This window comes from Hemitrygon akajei, chromosome 5 (assembly GCF_048418815.1).
Source record: "Hemitrygon akajei chromosome 5, sHemAka1.3, whole genome shotgun sequence".
Taxonomy (NCBI): Eukaryota; Metazoa; Chordata; class Chondrichthyes; order Myliobatiformes; family Dasyatidae; genus Hemitrygon; species Hemitrygon akajei.
The window spans coordinates 165,061,036-165,079,390 of record NC_133128.1 but is presented as its reverse complement, the minus strand read 5'-3'; the positions used below and the strand labels follow the sequence as shown (position 1 = coordinate 165,079,390).

Below are 18,355 nucleotides of genomic sequence, written 5' to 3'. Positions count from 1 at the left end.
AGCTTGGCATTCAACACTAACACCCCTCAAGACCCCCGTCAGTTCAGACTGGCAACAACATCTCCTCCATAATCTCCATCAGCACAGGAACACCACAAGGCTGTGTGCTCAGCCCCTGCTTTATTCACTTTACACTTATGACTGCGTAGCTAAGCACAGCTCCAATACCATATTCAAATTTGCTGATGACACCACTGTTATAGGCCGAGTCAAAGGTGGTGACAAATCGGCATGTAAGAGGGAGATTGAGTGGTGACACAACAACAACATCTTACTCAATGTCAGCAAGACCAAGGAGCTGATTATTGACCAAAAAGAGGAAACCGCATATCCATGAGCCAGTCTTCACTGAGGAATAGAGGTGAAGAGGGTCAGCAACTTTAAGTTCCTCAGAGTTATCATTTCAGAGGACCTGGCCCAGACCCAGTGCCTTTACTTCCTCAGGGGCTTGTGAAAATTCGGCATGACATCTAAAACTTTGACAAACTTCTCAGAATCAGAATCAGAATCAGGTTTAGTACCACCAGGAGGTGATGTGAAATTTGTTAAATTAGCAGCAGCAGTTCAATGCAATACATAATCTAGCTGAGAGAATATAATAATAATAATAATAATAATAATAAATAGAACAAAAATACTTAAGTAAATCAATTACATATATTGAATAGATAAAAAGAATGTGCAAAAACAGAAATACTGTATATTAGGAAAAAGTGAGGTAGTGTCCAAAACTTCAGTGTCCATTTAGGAATCAGATGGCAGACGGGAAGAAGCTGTTCCTGAATCACTGAGTGTGTGCCTTTAGGTTTCTGTATCTCCTACCTGATGGTAACAGTGAGAAAAGGGCATGTTCTAGCTAGAGGTCTTTAATAATGGAAGCTACCTTTCTGATACACCACTCCCTGAAGATATCCTGGGTACTTTGTAAGCTAGTACCCAAGATGGAGCTGACTAGATTTACAACTTTCTGCATCTTCTTTTGGTCCTGTACAGTAGCCCCTCCATATCAGACAGTGATGCAGCCTGTCAGAATGCTCTCCACAGTACAGCTACAGAAGTTCTTGAGTGTATTTGTTGACATGCTAAATCACTTCAAACTCCAAATAAAGAAGGCTGTCTTGCCTTCTTTATAACTGCATAGATATGTTGGGACCAGGTTAGATCCTCAGAGATCTTGACACCCAGGAACTTGAAACCGCTCACTCTCTCCACTTTTGATCCCTCTGTGAGGATTGGTACGTGTTCCTTTGTCTTACCCTTCAAGAAGTCTACAATCAGCTCTTTCGTCTTACTGACGTTGAGTGCCAGGTTGATGCTGTGACACCACTCCACTGGTTGGCATATCTCACTCCTGTACACCCTCTCATTATCACCAACAATGATTGTATTGTCAGCAAATTCATAGATGGTATTTGAGCTATGCTTAGCCACACAGTCATGTGTATGTAGAGAGTAGAGTGGTGGGCTAAGCACACACTCGAGGTGCGCCAGTGTTGATTGTCAGCAAGGAGGAGATGTTATCACCAATCTACACAGACTACGTTCTTCTGGTTAGGAAATCAAGGATCTAATTGCTGTTAGTGCTACTGGGCGATAGTCATTAAGCCAGCCCACATTATTCTTCTTAGGCACTGGTAAATTGTTGCCTTTTTGAAGCAAGTGGGAACTTCCGCCCATAGCAGTGAGAGGTTGAAAATGTCCTTGTGTAGTCCTGCTAGTTGGTTGGCACAGGTTTTCAGAGCCTTAACAGGTATTCCATCAGGACCTTCTGCCTTGTGAGGGTTTGCTCTCTTTAAAGACAGCCTAACAGACCTAACAGTCTAATAGCCAACATCTATAGATGTGTTGTGGAGAGCATATTGACTGGCTACATCATTGAAACACCAATGCCCTTGAACAGAAAATCATACAAAATCTAGTTGATATGGCCCAGTCTATCATGGGTAAAATCCTCACCATTATCAAGCACATCTACATGGAACATTGTCACAGGAAAGCAGCATACATCATCAGGATCCCCACCATGCAGGTCTGCTGCCGTCAGGAAGAAGTTTTAGGAGCCTCTGGATTCACACCACCAGGTTTAGGAACCTTTATTACCCCTCAACCATCAGGCTCTTGAAGTAAAGAGGTACCTTCTCCCAATTTCACTTTCCCCATCACTGAAATGTTCCCACAACCAATGGACTCACTCTTAAGGACTCTTCATCTCAAGTTCTTCATATTTTTGCTTATTTATTATTATTATTATTTCCTTCTTTTTGTATTTGCACAGTTTATCGTCTTTTGCACACTGGTTGTACGCCCAGTTGATGCACTTTCATTGATTTTATTATGGTTATTGGATTTATCGAGTATGCCCACAAGGAAATGGTGATGTTCATATACCTTGATAATAAATTTACTTTAAACCTTTGAACTTCAGAGAAATTTTATTATATTACTTTTTAATATATAAATCAGTAACAATGTAAAATGTTATTGTGTTTTTATTTCCTTGTCTTTGAAAAGGATTGAACAACCATGACAGAGGACAATGCTTTCTCTCTTTTGCATATAACTAATGAATGATACAAAAAGTTCAGGCTTTTTATTTACTTACTCAGGTACAACTATGTATATTCTGTACAATGACTGCAGCCAGAAAACAAAGAACAACTGCAGAGAATATTGAACTAATGCACAGAAAGTATCTGCCAGTTAAGCTATCAGTAATTCAGACCCGAACAGCAGTTTGTAACTGTTATTTGACATAATTTAATATTTTTTTAATTTCTCTCTATTTCACTTTCCTGAGTGAAACTGATTCTATGACATTGTTGTCCAAAATTCGCAGGCAATCTCAAACTGTGATTTGAGAATACCTGTACAGATCTTTTAATTGGTTGCTATGACATTAGGAGGAGACCCACACAGAAACCTCGAAAAGCAGCAGAGTTGTAGAGTATTGGCTACATTTTATGAAGAAATAAAAATAAAATCTGTGCAAAGAAAATACTCCTTGTAATTACCAGATATTTTTAACATTACTGTTTAACATAATGTTCTTAAATTTGTCTTGGGTGTCATATTCAGTCCATAGTAATTGTGTTATTGCTGATGAGGATATAATAAAAGAGCAGCCAGAGCAATAACTGATGTCACATAAATAAATACAATAAAAAAGAATAAATAAATCACTAAAAATAATGACTAGACTATTCTGATTAAATGTATTGAATCACAAGATTAAATGATGCAGTATATTATTTTAATCTTATCTTAATGAGTTCAAGATTAACAAATACTCTGGTTTGTTATTTCTCTTAAATTAAGATTGCAAGAAAAACAATGCATTTTAATTTGTATTAATTAATAAATTGATATTTTTAAACCTATTGTTTTATTTCTTTCTTACCTTTTTCAATATGTTTTAAAATATGCAGAGTATCCACATTGGAATTGTTTATATTGTTTACATCAAACTTAAAATCAAGATTCTTGTTCTGTATAGAAGAAGTTGTGAATGCTCTAGAATGGGGTCCCAACCTGGAGTCCATGGATCCCTCAGATAATGGTAGGGGTCCCTGGTATGAAAAAGGTTGGGAACCCCTGCTTTAGAATATTTAGTCTATACTTTACATTGGGAACATCTGATCTCCCCACATAACTTGGCTGGATGATCAGCAGAAATATTTAAAGATGATTTAGATGCTAAGTTCTATAGGATCAATATTGATCTTCCATTGACACTGCAGTGAGAGGTGGGAAAAATTAGTCTGTCTTTACATTTACAATATTTCAACCACATTTTAACAAAGTTTCTGTATTGATACAACTTGTAAGTATCAGATTACCATGGAGATCCTGTGAAATTAGCTCCTAATTATTTACAGTACTCAAATATCCTTTACAACTGTCAATATTATATAATATTCAACATTGAAATGTGATCGTTTTCAGTGTTAAAGCTGGACTGTGTTAGGCCTCCTAAGGGAAATTAATTTTGATGTAGTGAAGGTGAACGAACCTGCACATTCTCCTCTTTATCCATTAAAACCTTCATGAGAAAGTCATGGACACCCTGCAGAAATGGCACAAATGCCATTGATGTTATTTTTCCAGGTTATTCAACTGAAGATGCAGAGTATAAGCCCCTGTAAAAATTCATCTCTAAATGCCCTTTATAATAAACAGATGTGATGGAGTAATTCTTGAGATGTCAGAATAAAGTTGTCATTGGTAAGATTCATCATCTTCAAGGCTGCAGAATTTACCTTAAGTTAGCGAAACAATGCTTTCAGACCAGAGCAGATCAGCAATTAAAAAAAAGAATATACTTAAAGAAAACTGGGCATTCATTCAGTACATTTTGCATTAATAAATTATTGAGTAAGTATCTGAATTTCCTATATCTTTTATTAACAACATTACTATAAAGCTCTGCAATGGTTCATCAATACAACATTGAACATACAGTGTATTTACAAGTCTATGAAATATGTAAGCTGACATATTTATATATACGGTGGCTCTGGATTCTGCTAAATTTCATTAGGGTTACCATCAATGCACTAATGTTACCTTGGAAATTAGAATTTGTCCACTTAGGGGTCAAATTATCATATTAGGGACTGATTATTAAGAAGCATGCAAGATAGATCAAAAGGTAGCATCACTGTAATACTGTGACTCTTCTTAATTTTGTACTTGTATCGATTTCAAAACCCGCACAAGTCACTGTGCACATCAACAGAATCTGAAGGCACAGGGCTTCCATTTACTATTTTATTCCAGAGCTGTTATAGCTTCCCATCAGCTAAAACAATTAATACGAAAGCCTGAAGATCTGCAGCTCTTCCCGACGCTATAAACATCCTTGTCTGCTGCCCAATTATTATTTGTGTATTGTTCGTGTTTTGGTCAAGGAGATACATGTGTAAGTTTGGTCACACTATTAAAATTTCAAGGTCTATAAGCTAACTTTTTTTTATTATTAGCAAGTGCTGCTATCAAAAGCAATTTTGTCAGCAATACTGTGCAAGTCCAAATGTCCTGCCCTATCTGTTGGATGTTAAGCAACAATAGCCAAATGGACAGGTTACTGAAGAGGAAATTGTTAGATTAAAGTGTTCATAGAAAGATGAAACTGGTCATTCCAGCCACCTTTTCCAATCATCATTTGAAAGGTCAATGCCATGTTATCAAGTCCGATTTCCTTGAAGTAGAGCACCAGTGATGTTGAGAGGTGCTCAATAAAGGTGCAGTATTCATTTCTAGTCATTCCAGTGCCACTCCATGATCCTTTATTCTGAAAGAGCAAATAGATATTATCATATTACTGAATGAATGTTTAAACATTTCCCATTGCAATATTTATTAGTACAACATATCAGCTCTCAAAGACGGTTGTTGACAATTCTTTTGTTATAATACCTCAGATCCCAGTGTAAAAAGATTGAATTCAAGAATATATATTTTGTTATAATAAGGAATATAGTGTGGGTATAACTAGATAATCGATTCTCCTTCCCTGGAGGAGTCAGCTAGGTTTCTGCCTTATTTAATCCACTTTCATTGTATGTACTCAGCTGAAACTTGATTATTTCTAACAGTATATTGTTTCGTAGCATTCACTTTTCAAAGCCTGGGGGTTATAGATGTTTTTAAAATCATTGTAGCTCCAATAATATACAGTACATCTCAATAATGTGATAATAATTTAACAAAGCACTGAAATATAGTAGGCAAATATTGAGCTTTAAGCAAATATGTTTCATGCAAGTCTTCTGAATAATAAAGATAAAGAAGCATACTTCTAAGTGAATAAAATGGTTATAATATGATTGACAGTTTCATTTTACACTCCTACTATTCTGGCTTCAAAATTTTCTAATCAAATTCAAGCTTAAAAATAATATCATTACCTCGTTCTTCATATAGGGCTGTAATCTTCGAAGCTTTTCTGAGCTAGTTGCGTACAAAGGTAGCTTTATTCTCCAGTATCTCTGTAGCTTTGCTGTTATTTAATGACTCATCCGAGTTCTTAATGTGTTTTATCTCCCCTGAAAGTAACAGGTTAAGTCTAAATCCTTTGACAAAATGGTGCGTCACACAAAAGGTGAAATACACAAGCTTGGGTATCAGCATAATTTTTTTGAAGGCCTTCCTGTTAATTAATGGCAGCACGGAGCAGTCCTCTGATCCACATTCACCCTTCCGATGAATGTAGATCACATGAATCTTCCCATGCTGCCAGTGATTCAGCTTTGATGCTTACAAGTTGGTTCTCTGTGGCTCAGACGTGGATGCACACAAGCCCCTATGTACTACACAATGATTTCCATTGTCACAGCAAGTCAGCCCACATTAGTCCCAAAGGAAGATGGCAGTGGTCTCAGTGATATGGCATGAGTATTTCCCAGTATTTCCAGAGTACTATTGTCCTATTTCTGTCGAAACAAAAGCTTTAATTTGCCCTCATCTGCATGTAATGGTTTCATATCCATACACCTGTTGCTAAATTCACTATACAACTGAAAGAATATTATATGAATACTCCACTTATTCATATGAATGCTTCATTTTTCTGAAAATGGTAATAAATGACAATTAATTATTTGTTGCTAAGGAGACTTTGAACTTGTGTTACGTTGCAAAATGGCTGTTGGAGTTCAATGCATTCTGCTTCAATAGTGACTAAAGGAAACTAAAATGTGATTTTGTCTGTAGGAAGAAACACATCCTTAAAAGTAGATTTCCACTTGAATTCAAAAATCATAAAGGTTGGTGGCCATTTTTTACCCAATCAGCTGAATTCAGCCAGGATGGGAATTAGGGTGGGGAAAATCCTTGCTGGAAAATTGCATGAACATATATGGATTCATTTGTAATTTGTCAGTTCTCACTACTTTCCAACAAGATTTTTATATAGACAGCTGAGTGAGATACCAAGATCATGAGATCATGGAATAGATTAATTAAAGATATTTACTGTCCCATCTCTTCTGATTCTGAAATGAGTTACTCTAGTGGGTAATGGCTGAATTGGTCAGTCACTGATATCTCACCCAAATGACCTGTCCACAGTTGCAGTTGAAAAGAACCTCATCACAATCAGGACAAGATGCAATGGGATTGCCAAGGGCATTAAAAAGGAATTCATTCATGGTCCATAAAGGTTTTGCCAGAGAGAAAAAAAATCCACTGACGTAGAAAAGAAGAATTCTGAAATTGTCAATAAAAGCAAATCTTCAGCTTTGGATTAAAGTGCTTAATAAATAAATTTTCACCATAGTACGAGGTAAACTTTAGGGAAAAACACACTGGATCGGTACAGAGCACCACAACAGCACCACAAGTATGTGTACTCAAGAGCTGGAAGCAAAGAAAGCCCGACACCAAACAATCAAGTAGGAATGAAATACACTAGGGGAGAGAGTTGGACGCCTGCATTTTTAACCAATGAAGTGCTGAGTTCACCAGGATGCTTGTTTCCATGTCACTCATGAGACAAAAGGGAAAAATAAGGAAGTCTATATCATTACTTAAACCTGTTTCTCGAATCTACTTGTTCCTCATTCCAAGACCTCTTCTGAATCAAACTCTGCAGGGGTTTGAAGCAAGTACCTATCACTTTCTCGTCTCCCTTCACCATAACCCAGTTCTAGGGTCTTTTCATCATAGAATCTGAAGAACTGGAATGTTCCCAGTTGGACAAGCAAGAGAAAGAGGAATATATTGATTTTAAAAAATCCATCATTTGTCCTAACACTTGCAGCCACCAACTCAGAGACTAACATTGTGTGTAATCTACTGTAAAAGTGAGGACAGAGAGGGTGTTCGGCAGCAATTAGCACAAAAGAGTCAGGCTATCATCAGAAGCCAGTTTTTCAAAGCAGTGCTTAAACTGCCTGGAATCTGCAGGAGCTGTACTTAGCTGAGAAGGCTCTGGTGTGTTATACGTGCTCAACCTGGTCAGTGTGAAGGAGCAGCCTGTACCACATGTTGTCATTGCCTATCAGCACAGAAGGTGAGGAAGAGGACACAAAGAAGAGCAGTTAGAAGAAGGGAAAGTTCAACAGGAAAATGGGAGCACAAGTCTCACTGAGTTCTTAGTCATCAAAGAATTAATGTTCAAAGTTTAAAGTAAATTTATTATCAATTTACTTTCAATTTATTACCAATTCATTTTCCTGTAGGCATTTAGAGGGAAAAAAGGAAATACAACAGAATTTTATGGAAAACCATACATAGGCAAAGACTGACAAATGCCATTGTGCAAAATAAGACAAAACTGTGCAAATAATAACAAAATTCCAAGTGCAGGAATTGTAAAGAATCCTTGAAACTGAGTCTGTAGAATCAGTTCAGAATATCGGTGAATGCAGCATTCCATGCCAGGTTAGGTTTTTGATAGTTGTGACTGCTTCTGAACTTGGTAGCGTGGGACCGAAGGATTCTACACCCTCTGTCCGATAGTAGGAGTAAGAATAGGGAATGGTCAGGATGGCGGGGGTCTTTGATGATGGATGCTGATTTCCTGAGGCAGCACTCCATGCAGATAGTTATTAATAAATATGATATAGTTGGGATCACAGAGACATGGCTCCAGGGTGACCAAGGATGGGAGCTCAACACCCAGGGATATTCAATATTCAGGAGGGATAGACAGGAAAGAAAAGGAGGTGGTGTAGCACTGCTGGTTAGAGAGGAGATTAACGCAATAGAAAGGAAGGACATTAGCCTGGAGGATGTGGAATCGATATGGGTAGAGCTGCATAACACTAAGGGGCAGAAAACGCTGGTGGGAGTTGTGTACAGGCCACCTAACAGTAGTAGTGAGGTTGGGGATGGCATTAAACAGGAAATTAGAAATGCGTGCAATAAAGGAACAGTAGTTATAATGGGTGACTTCAATCTACATATAGATTGGGTGAACCAAATTGGTAAGGGTGCTGAGGAAGAGGATTTCTTGGAACGTATGCGGGATGGTTTTCTGAACCAACATGTCGAGAACAGGCCATTCTAGATTGGCTATTGAGCAATGAAGAAGGGTTAGTTAGCAATCTTGTCGTGCGAGGCCCCTTGGGTAAGAGTGACCATAATATGGTGGAATTCTTCATTAAGATGGAGAGTGACATAGTTAATTCAGAAACAAAGGTTCTGAACTTAAAGAAGGGTAACTTTGAAGGTATGAGATGTGAATTAGCTAAGATAGACTGGCAAATGATACTTAAAGGGTTGACGGTGGATATGCAATGGCAAGCATTTAAAGATCGCATGGATGAACTACAACAATTGTTCATCCCAGTTTGGCAAAGAATAAATCAGGGAAGGTAGTGCACCCATGGCTGACAAGGGAAATTAGGGATAGTATCAAGTCCAAAGAAGAAACATATAAATTAGCAAAAAAACACGGCACACCTGAGGACTGGGAGAAATTCAGAGACCAGCAGAGGAGAACAAAGGGCTTAATTAGGAGAGGGGAAAAAGATTATGAGAGAAAGCTGGCAGGGAACATAAAAACTGACTGTAAAAGCTTTTATAGATATGTGAAAAGGAAAAGATTGGTCAAGACAAATGTAGGTCCTTTACAGTCAGAAACAGGTGAATTGATCATAAGGAACAAAGACATGGCAGACCAATTGAATAACTACTTTGGTTCTGTCTTCACTAAGGAGGACATAAATAATCTTCCGGAAATAGTAAGGGTCTAGTGAGATGGAGGAACTGAGGGGAATACATGTTAGTAGGGAAGTGGTGTTAGGTAAATTGAAGGGATTAAAGGCCGATAAATCCCTAGGACCAGATGGTCTGCATCCCAGAGTGCTTAAGGAAGTAGCCCAAGAAATAGTGGATGCATTAGTGATAATTTTTCAAAACTCCTTAGATTCTGGATTAGTCCCTGAGGATTGGAGGGTGGCTAATGTAACCCCACTTTTTAAAAAAGGAGGAAGAGAGAAACCGGGGAATTATAGACCAGTTAGTCTGACATCGGTGGTGGGGAAAATGCTAGAGTCGGTTATCAAAGATGTGATAACAGCACATTTGGAAAGAGGTGAAATTATCGGACAAAGTCAGCATGGATTTGTGAAAGGAAAATCATGTCTGACGAATCTTATAGAATTTTTTGAAGATGTAACTAGTAGAGTAGATAGGGGAGAGCCAGTGGATGTCGCATATTTAGATTTTCAAAAGGCTTTTGACAAGGTCCCACACAAGAGATTAGTGTGCAAACTTAAAGCACATGGTATTGGGTGTATGGTATTGATGTGGATAGAGAATTGGTTGGCAGACAGGAAGCAAAGAGTGGGAGTAAACGGGACCTTTTCAGAATGGCACGCAGTGACTAGTGGGGTACCGCAAGGCTCAGTGCTGGGAGCCCAGTTGTTTACAATATATATTAATGATTTAGACGAGGGAATTAAATGCAGTATCTTCAAGTTTGCGGATGATATGAAGCTGGGCGGCGGTGTTAGCTGTGAGGAGGATGCTAAGAGGATGCAGGGTGACTTGGATAGGTTAGGTGAGTGGGCAAATTCATGGCAGATGCAATTTAATGTGGATAAATGTGAGGTTATCCACTTTGGTTGCAAGAACAGGAAAACAGATTATTATCTGAATGGTGGCCGATTAGGGAAAGGGGAGGTGCAACGAGACCTGGGTGTCATTTTATACCAGTCATTGAAGGTGGGCATGCAGGTACAGCAGGCGGTGAAAAAGGCAAATGGTATGTTGGCATTCATAGCAAAAGGATTTGAGTACAGGAGCAGGGAGGTTCTACTACAGTTGTACAAGGCCTTGGTGAGACTGCACCTAGAATATTGTGTGCAGTTTTGGTGCCCTAATCTGAGGAAAGACATTCTTGCCATAGAGGGAGTACAGAGAAGGTTCACCAGATTGATTCCTGGGATGGCAGGACTTTCATATGAAGAAAGACTGGATCGACTAGACTTATACTCACTGGAATTTAGAAGATTGAGGGGGGATCTTATTGAAAAGTATAAAATTCTAAAGGGATTGTACAGGCTAAATGCAGGAAGATTGTTTCCAATGTTGGGGAAGTCCAGAATGAGGGGGTCACAGTTTAAGGATAAAGGGGAAGCCTTTTAGGACCGAGATGAGGAAAAACTTCTTCACACAGAGAGTGGTGAATCTGTGGAATGCTCTGCCACAGGAAACAGTTGAGGCCGGTTCATTGGCTATATTTAAGAGGAAGTTAGATATGGCCCTTGTGGCTAAAGGTATCAGGGGGTATGGAGAGAAAGCAGGTACAGGGTTCTGAGTTGGATGATCAGCCATGATCATACTGAATGGTGGTGCAGGCTCAAAGGGCCAAATGGCCTACTCCTGCACCTATTTTCTATGTTTCTATGCAAATGTACTCAATGTCAGTAAGTGCATCTCCTGTGATGGGCTGGATTGTTCTAGTCACCCTCCATACTCATTCCACCATAGTTGTCTTTCCTACGTCACTGACTATGCTGTCATAATTTCCCTGACACATTCTTCATTCTAATCCAATTGTAATACATACACAAATTAAATATAACAATCTCACCACTCTCATTAGTTCTCTTGTTTCTGTTTACCCTTTACCTTTGCTCTACAAATGCTCACATGAAATGATTCAAGGAATCACAGACCAGTTACCAAGGACAGGAGACACAAAGTACACTGCAGATGCTGTGGTCAAATCAACACGTACAAACACGCTGGATGAACTCAGCAGGTTGGGCAGCATCTGTTGAAATGAACAGTCAACGGATGCTGCCCGACCTGCTGAGTTCATCCAGCGTGTTTGTAGCAAGGACAGGAGGCCATTCTGGCTCCGTACAAGGTCCAGGAAACACAAACATCCATGGTGACCTATTTCCGTGCACTCTCCCCATTGCCCTGTGAGTCTTTGTTTCCACAAACATATCCAAATTTTATTTGAATACTACACCTGAAATCAAAAGAAGTGAGTACTTCTCTCTTTTACCTCTTAGTGACCTTTGCATTCAAGTATTTCTTATTTTCAAAGTGAACTGGGGATGTCACAAACCTAGGATAAGACAATTCACTTTCGACAAATCAATTTGAAACAGAATGGGAGCTGTGGCATTCCATAACTTGGTTCATTGGACCTTAACATATTGAACATACACCAAGTTTCTTTGTTGCAGTCCAATTCAAAATTCACTTTAAAAAAATAGTTGAATATAACTTAGTTCCAATTACTTTCTGGACATACACCTTCAGGGTCCATTGACCCTGGTTGCAATGTAGATTTACAGAGAAGATTCTTGGATTTCAAGGGTTAAATTTTGTTCTACTACTTTAAAGTGTATTTGTTCCCTGGAATTGAGAAGGGTGTGAGGTGTTAGAATCACAGTTTTCAAGAGATTAAAATAAAGTGATAGTGTAGATAAATAGAAATTGTTTCTGCTAATTGTAAAATAAGAACAAGACAGCATAGATTCAATGTGAGAGGGATGTTAGGAAAATATTCTGTGCGCAAAGAGCTGTTGAAATTTAGCATACTTTTTATGCTGAGAACTGGTGCAAGATCAATGATTAATTTTAGGTCTCAGTGTGATGGAATTTCGTTATTTAAAAGTGATGTAAGCTAGGGAAAGGGCAGGTGTCTAGAGATCGGCCACTGGTCAGTAATGGTCTTACTGAATTGTGAAGATGTTGTGAGGGGCCAGCTACTTCAGCTGTCAGAAAATTAGCAACTGTTGAAAATGTGCCGCTGTCCAACAGCAGTGGAAAAGTGTTAAACATGTGATGGTAACTCTTTGCCACTACGTTTTTCTCTGGATCTAATTTCTAATTAGTATGGTGCTGAGATTAAAATAGCATAGGGTCTGACTTGTTGAGAAAATCACAATTCCCCTGGAACAGTATAACAGGTAATGTAAGAATTTAGAAGATCAACTCCTACAAACATTAAATTATGCTGTCAGTTCTATCAATTAGTGAGCATCGGAAACATTACTTTCAGTCTTGTAACTCCTAGTTAGCAATACATTAGCCTGATTTCTAAATAAATAATGAATGTTATTTAGTATCTTTTACCAACTTCTGTTACTTACAATGGATTATTTAGGAACTATTTGGAGGCTCATTCCAGATAGTTTCCCCTTACCATCTCTAACTAATGATTTTGTTCTCACTTGTTAACCACTCACTTATGCACGCAGCATTATGGTGAATGATTATAAAATGTAACTTGAACAAATACAATTGTAAATCCAAGTACTTCTTGAATAAAAAATACAATATTTTATATTTTTTTATTGAAGGTGTCTGTTGGTGAGGGGATATAATGCTGATGTTTTGCCTTGATGTGTTCTTATGGTAGAGGCTGATAAACTTGGGGCATTGGCTTTATTTCTTCCTCCACAGATTCTCCCTGACCCACTGAATGTTCCCAGCACTCTCCATTCTTCCAGCTTTCCAATAACGGCAGTGTTCTGTACTCACAATTCTAGTATGATTTTTTTTTAAAAATTCCCTCTTTTCTGCATCTACTTACAGTATATCTTCTCCAGGTTAATTAACTGCCATTAACAAGACTTCTTCATTCTCCCAGTTGAAATCATTCCACAATACCATTTTCTTTCCAGACATTCCCTTAATTCTATTTCCAGTTCTCATTTCCTCTCTGCTTTCTAAAATTTCCCAGTTCTGAAGAGAAGCCATCATCTGCACTATTATCTTTGTTTCTCTCTCTACAGATGCTGCCCAGCTTGCTGAGTATGTTCAGTATCTTCTGCTGTTACTCAGATTTACAATGTTTTCAGTTGTTTTATGCTTTTGCTTGTTGCTGCAATATGATTTTATCTTTTGCATTGATTTTAAATCAAATCATTTTAAATCATTTACATATTTATATTTAACTGACATACAGCCATCTTCAAATAGAAAAGGTAAAACTCTAGATCTGAACTGAGTTGATTGAAACCAAATATCATTATTGAACAAGGACGCACATTCATAGTGATTGCCAAAAGGCAAGTTCACTCCGTCTGACACAGTTAGAAGAACAATTTAAAAAGGACTTGAACTTCTTACGTTTAGCCATGATTATTTCCTTGAGAAGGTAGGAAACATCTTCTACTCTCGTGTAACATTAAAAAGAATTGACTCATAAAGGTTGCTTGCAGTATAACTTAACTCTACAAGAATGATATCAAGAGTGATGCTGCGGTATAAGAGAAAATATAAAAGAAATCACATTATGCTGAGAGATGGAGAGATAGAATTTAACTGTTTGATCTAACTTTTGTCACTTTCATCAATGCAAATAAACAAGTTACTTTTTCATTGTTATCTTACTCAATATTCATTGTTGTTGTCATTGTTACAAAAACAGTGTATGAAGAGCACTTGCTAAGCAGAAACTGATTTATCTGATAGGAAAGGACTGTTGATTCAAGCATTCAAGCAATGAAAATACTAATAAGAGTGGCATTGATAAGAAAATCTTTTGTTCTCCATTATTTTCCAGAAATGTGGTTATAAATTTAAGACAGCTTTTTATATTTAATTAAGCTTTAAAATTGTAATTTGCTTGCCCAGTGATGACCAGCCAACAAAACCCACAGATCATTGCAACTTACAGCAAAGAAGCTACTTCTTGTTTCAATACGATTGTGACCCCTTTGCCCCAGCATCATTTCACAGCATTACACTCTTAGTTATTTAAAATAAATTTCAAATAATCCAACAACACTGTAAAAAAAAATCTACTGTCTTCTCTCCTGATAATACATTTTAAATTGTTATTTTCTCAAGTTCCCAGTGCAAGGATATAGTGTTCCCATTTCACCGTCAAAACGCTTCAGAATTTTAAAAGCTTCCATTAAGCTCTCTGATAAGTGCTCCAATAAAAAAAAGTCCTAGCAGCTGTACTTTCTGATTTCATCCTGTTGAATTAACCAGAATTACTCCTCACAGCTGTAAAGCACTGTATATCTCATAAGGGGTGTGTGCAGGGTAATTAATGTTTTGCATAAACTCATCAATAATCTGTGCTTCATTGCACAAAACTCCAATTTTATTGGCATTTTCCTGGCTTTCTTCAATAGTAATTGTACTCTCCAGATTATGCTGCTGAGCACCTGGTTCACTGTTTATGCAGACCCTTCAAGATCTTTCCATTAAGTGTGTTCTCATATTGATTATCTTTTCCTGGAATGTATTAACTTATTATTATCCATATACAGTTGTGTCTGCTTCCTGTTTTCTCTATTAACCTGAATGTCATCCTGAGGTTGTCTTCCACCTCTCTCATCTGTTGACAAACCTGCTGCTTGTGCATAATTAGTGATGTGACTAACATATGCATTCTCTGAACTCATCACTAGCTCACTGAAGGAATCACTTCAAAGCCACACCCACTTACCTTAACTTTCTATTTTCATATCATTAAAGTATGTGTGTGTGTGTGTGTGGAGGGATGGTAGGTAGGAAAGAAAAGCTATAAGAGGGTAGGCTACCTGGCATTAGCCATTCTGTACAGAAAATCTCAAATGCAAAGACTGCATTTAAAATGTTTTTGAGGAAACCAGTGAAGAAACAATTAGAAAATGCGCTAACGATCAGCATAGCGTCAGGTAAGGATGGTCTCACATCACAAATCTGGTAAACTGCAAGGACATTACAGGCCAACCCTGAGTTACAAATGCCCAGCTTGTAGACACTCCTACCCTCAAGTCAACTCACATAGTATTATTAAATTCAAAAGTTTGACGTATGTGTATACATTCCTTCCTACAAACAGCAGAACTGGCTTCCTCTCTGTTTTCAGTTTTAGTAATTATTCTTTCTCATTATTCTTATGTGCTTTCAATGACATCAATTACACTACTGTCAAAGTATAGTTACTACATCGACCGATTTTTTAACTTACAGAGCAAGTCAAACTATAGATTCTGCAAAGTATGGAACACATTCATTACCTGGGGATTTCTTATACTGATATATTGAGCAAGTAAAATGAATCTGACTTTTATTGAGCGTAGTGGGAGAATAATATGTGACTGGAAAAGTTATTAATATACAAAGAAAATTATACAAATTTTTAGACTGAAAAGAGGCTGCATGTGGGAACTTATTGATCAGGAGGGAAATTTAAAGGTCTCTGACGAGGCACTGAAGTTCATCACTGATCTTCAAAATGAATTCAAACTTACAGGAATTTCTGGACTCACCTGAATGAATCTTTTGTGACAATGCCCTGCTTGTAAATGGGCCTCCTTGGCACATAATGTAATCGCTTTGGGGGAACTGCTGGAAGATTAATCCCTACTTAGAAAGCTATGAAGGAATTGTCTTATGAGTTGAAAGGGTAAGGTCTATTCTCACTGGAGTTTAGAACAATGAATGATGAATTTAGTGAAACATTTTAGAGGCTGATGGAGCTTGACAAGCACTGTTGTTGTGAGGATATTTTCCATCATTGGGATATGTAAAATTGGGGTCATAGAGTTGGAATGGAGTATCCTTTCTAATTGGAAATGTGGAGATTTTGTCACTGAATATCTTCAAAATCAAGGCATAGAGACTTTAATCTCCAGAAGAGTGAAGGATTATGGGGAACAGACAGAAAAGTGGAGCCACGGGCAAGACTAGGTAAGCCATTATGTTATTGATCTGTTAATGGTTTGGAACACATTTAGGCCTAGTCTTACTACAGTTTTAAAAATATAAAGCAGAAACCGCTGGAAATACTCGGCAGATTTAATGCTGCCTCAACTGAGAGAGAAACAAGAGTAACATTTCAGGCTGCTGGGCTGATGAAATATTCTGGGATGAGATCATCAACCTGAAATATTAACTCTGCTTTGCTCTTCACAAATGAGTATTTCTGGTGTGTTTTTTCATTTATTTCACATTTCCCAATCTTTTATCTTTTACTGTTCTAATGATCTAATGTTTTGGTTAGATCTTTTATCTAAGAAAAGATGAGAGGGTCCCGAGGAGTTTCATAAGAATGGTTGCAGGAAAGAAAGGATTAACATTTAAGGAGGGTTAATGGCTCTGGGCCTGTACTCATTGGAGTTCAGATGAATAAAGGGGGATATTATTGAAACCTATTAAATATTGAAAGACCTAGATGGAGTGGATGAGGACAGGATGTTTATTATAGTGGGTTATACATTTTCTATAACTAGAGGGTGCAACCTCAGAACAGATATCCGTTTAGAATGGAGCTGAGAAGGAATTTCTTATGCCACAGGGTGGTGAGTCTGTGAAATTAGTTGTCATGGATGACTGTGGAGGCCAAGTCATCAAGTATATTTAAAGCAGAGGTTGATAGGTTCTTGGTGACAAAGATAGGTTCCGGGTGACAAGACAGGAGAATGGGTTGAGAGGGATAATAAACCAGTCATGATGTAACGGCAGAGTAGACCTGCTGGGTCAAGTAGCCTCATTCTGCTCTTATATCTTCTGGCAATGGCAAGGTGTACGGGACTGAGATAGATTGCCTGGTTGAGTGGTGTTGCAACAGCAAGCTTACACTTGCCATTAGCGAGACTGATGATTTGATTCTGGACTGAAAGAAGGGGACACCAGGAGACCATGCGTGAGTTACCATTGATGGGAAATGGTAGAAATAATGAGCAGATTCAAGTTCCAGCAATTCAACATCCCAGAGGATCTATCCTGGGCCCAACACATCAAGGTAATCATGAAAAGGGCATGCCATTGGCTTTACTTGTTAGAAGCTTGAGGAGATTTGGCATGTCATCAATGACGTTTACAAATTTCTCTGGATGCACGGTGGTGAGCATATGGACTGGTTGCATGGCATCCTGCTATGGAGGCTCCAATGCAGAGGATGGCAAGAGGCAGCAGAAGGTTATGTTCTGAGCCAGCTCCATCTTGGGGCTCAACTCTCCCCACCATCAAGAACATCTTCAAAATGTGATGCCTCAGGAAGGTGGCATCCAATGCAAAGGCACTCAGCATCAAGATATGCCCTTTTCTTGTTACTACCATCATAGAGGAGGTACAGAAGCCTGAACACTCAATGGTTTAAGAACAGATTATTTCCTTCCGCCATCAGCTTTCTGAACAGCCCATGAACGACTTTGTTAATCCTCTGTTTTGCACCACTTGTTTTTTGTGATTTATAGATTTTTATATTTTTGCACTATACTGTTACAACAGATCAACAAATTTCACATTATATATCAGTGATTATGATGCGAAGATTAGAGAAAGCACAGGTAGGGTAGAGAGTCAATGTCTACAGTTGTCTAAAATATGAGGGAATTAACTTAAAGGGCTGGGTAACATTTAAAGGGCAGTTAAGGAGTAAATTACCACACAAAGAATAATTGGTATCTGGAATGACTGCTAGAGGCTGTGACAAAGT

The 18,355-nt window shown here is 38.1% G+C and overlaps 1 protein-coding gene across 4 annotated transcripts in view; it reads right to left on the bottom strand.

Moving 5' to 3' along the window:
- Window positions 1–2,473: 2,473 nt before the first annotated feature.
- pde1a (phosphodiesterase 1A, calmodulin-dependent) overlaps window positions 2,474–18,355 on the bottom strand; it is a 648,403-nt gene continuing 632,521 nt past the window's right edge. For 3 of the 4 annotated variants that reach the window (XM_073047064.1, XM_073047066.1, XM_073047067.1), the window contains 2 exons: window positions 5,907–6,044; window positions 2,474–5,290 (listed from right to left, as the gene is read on the bottom strand). In XM_073047064.1, the coding sequence (XP_072903165.1) occupies window positions 5,950–6,044 (95 nt within the window). In that variant the 3' untranslated portion in view covers window positions 2,474–5,290; window positions 5,907–5,949. The remainder of the gene's footprint in view (window positions 5,291–5,906; window positions 6,045–18,355) is intronic. The other variant, XM_073047065.1, reaches the window with a different exon arrangement.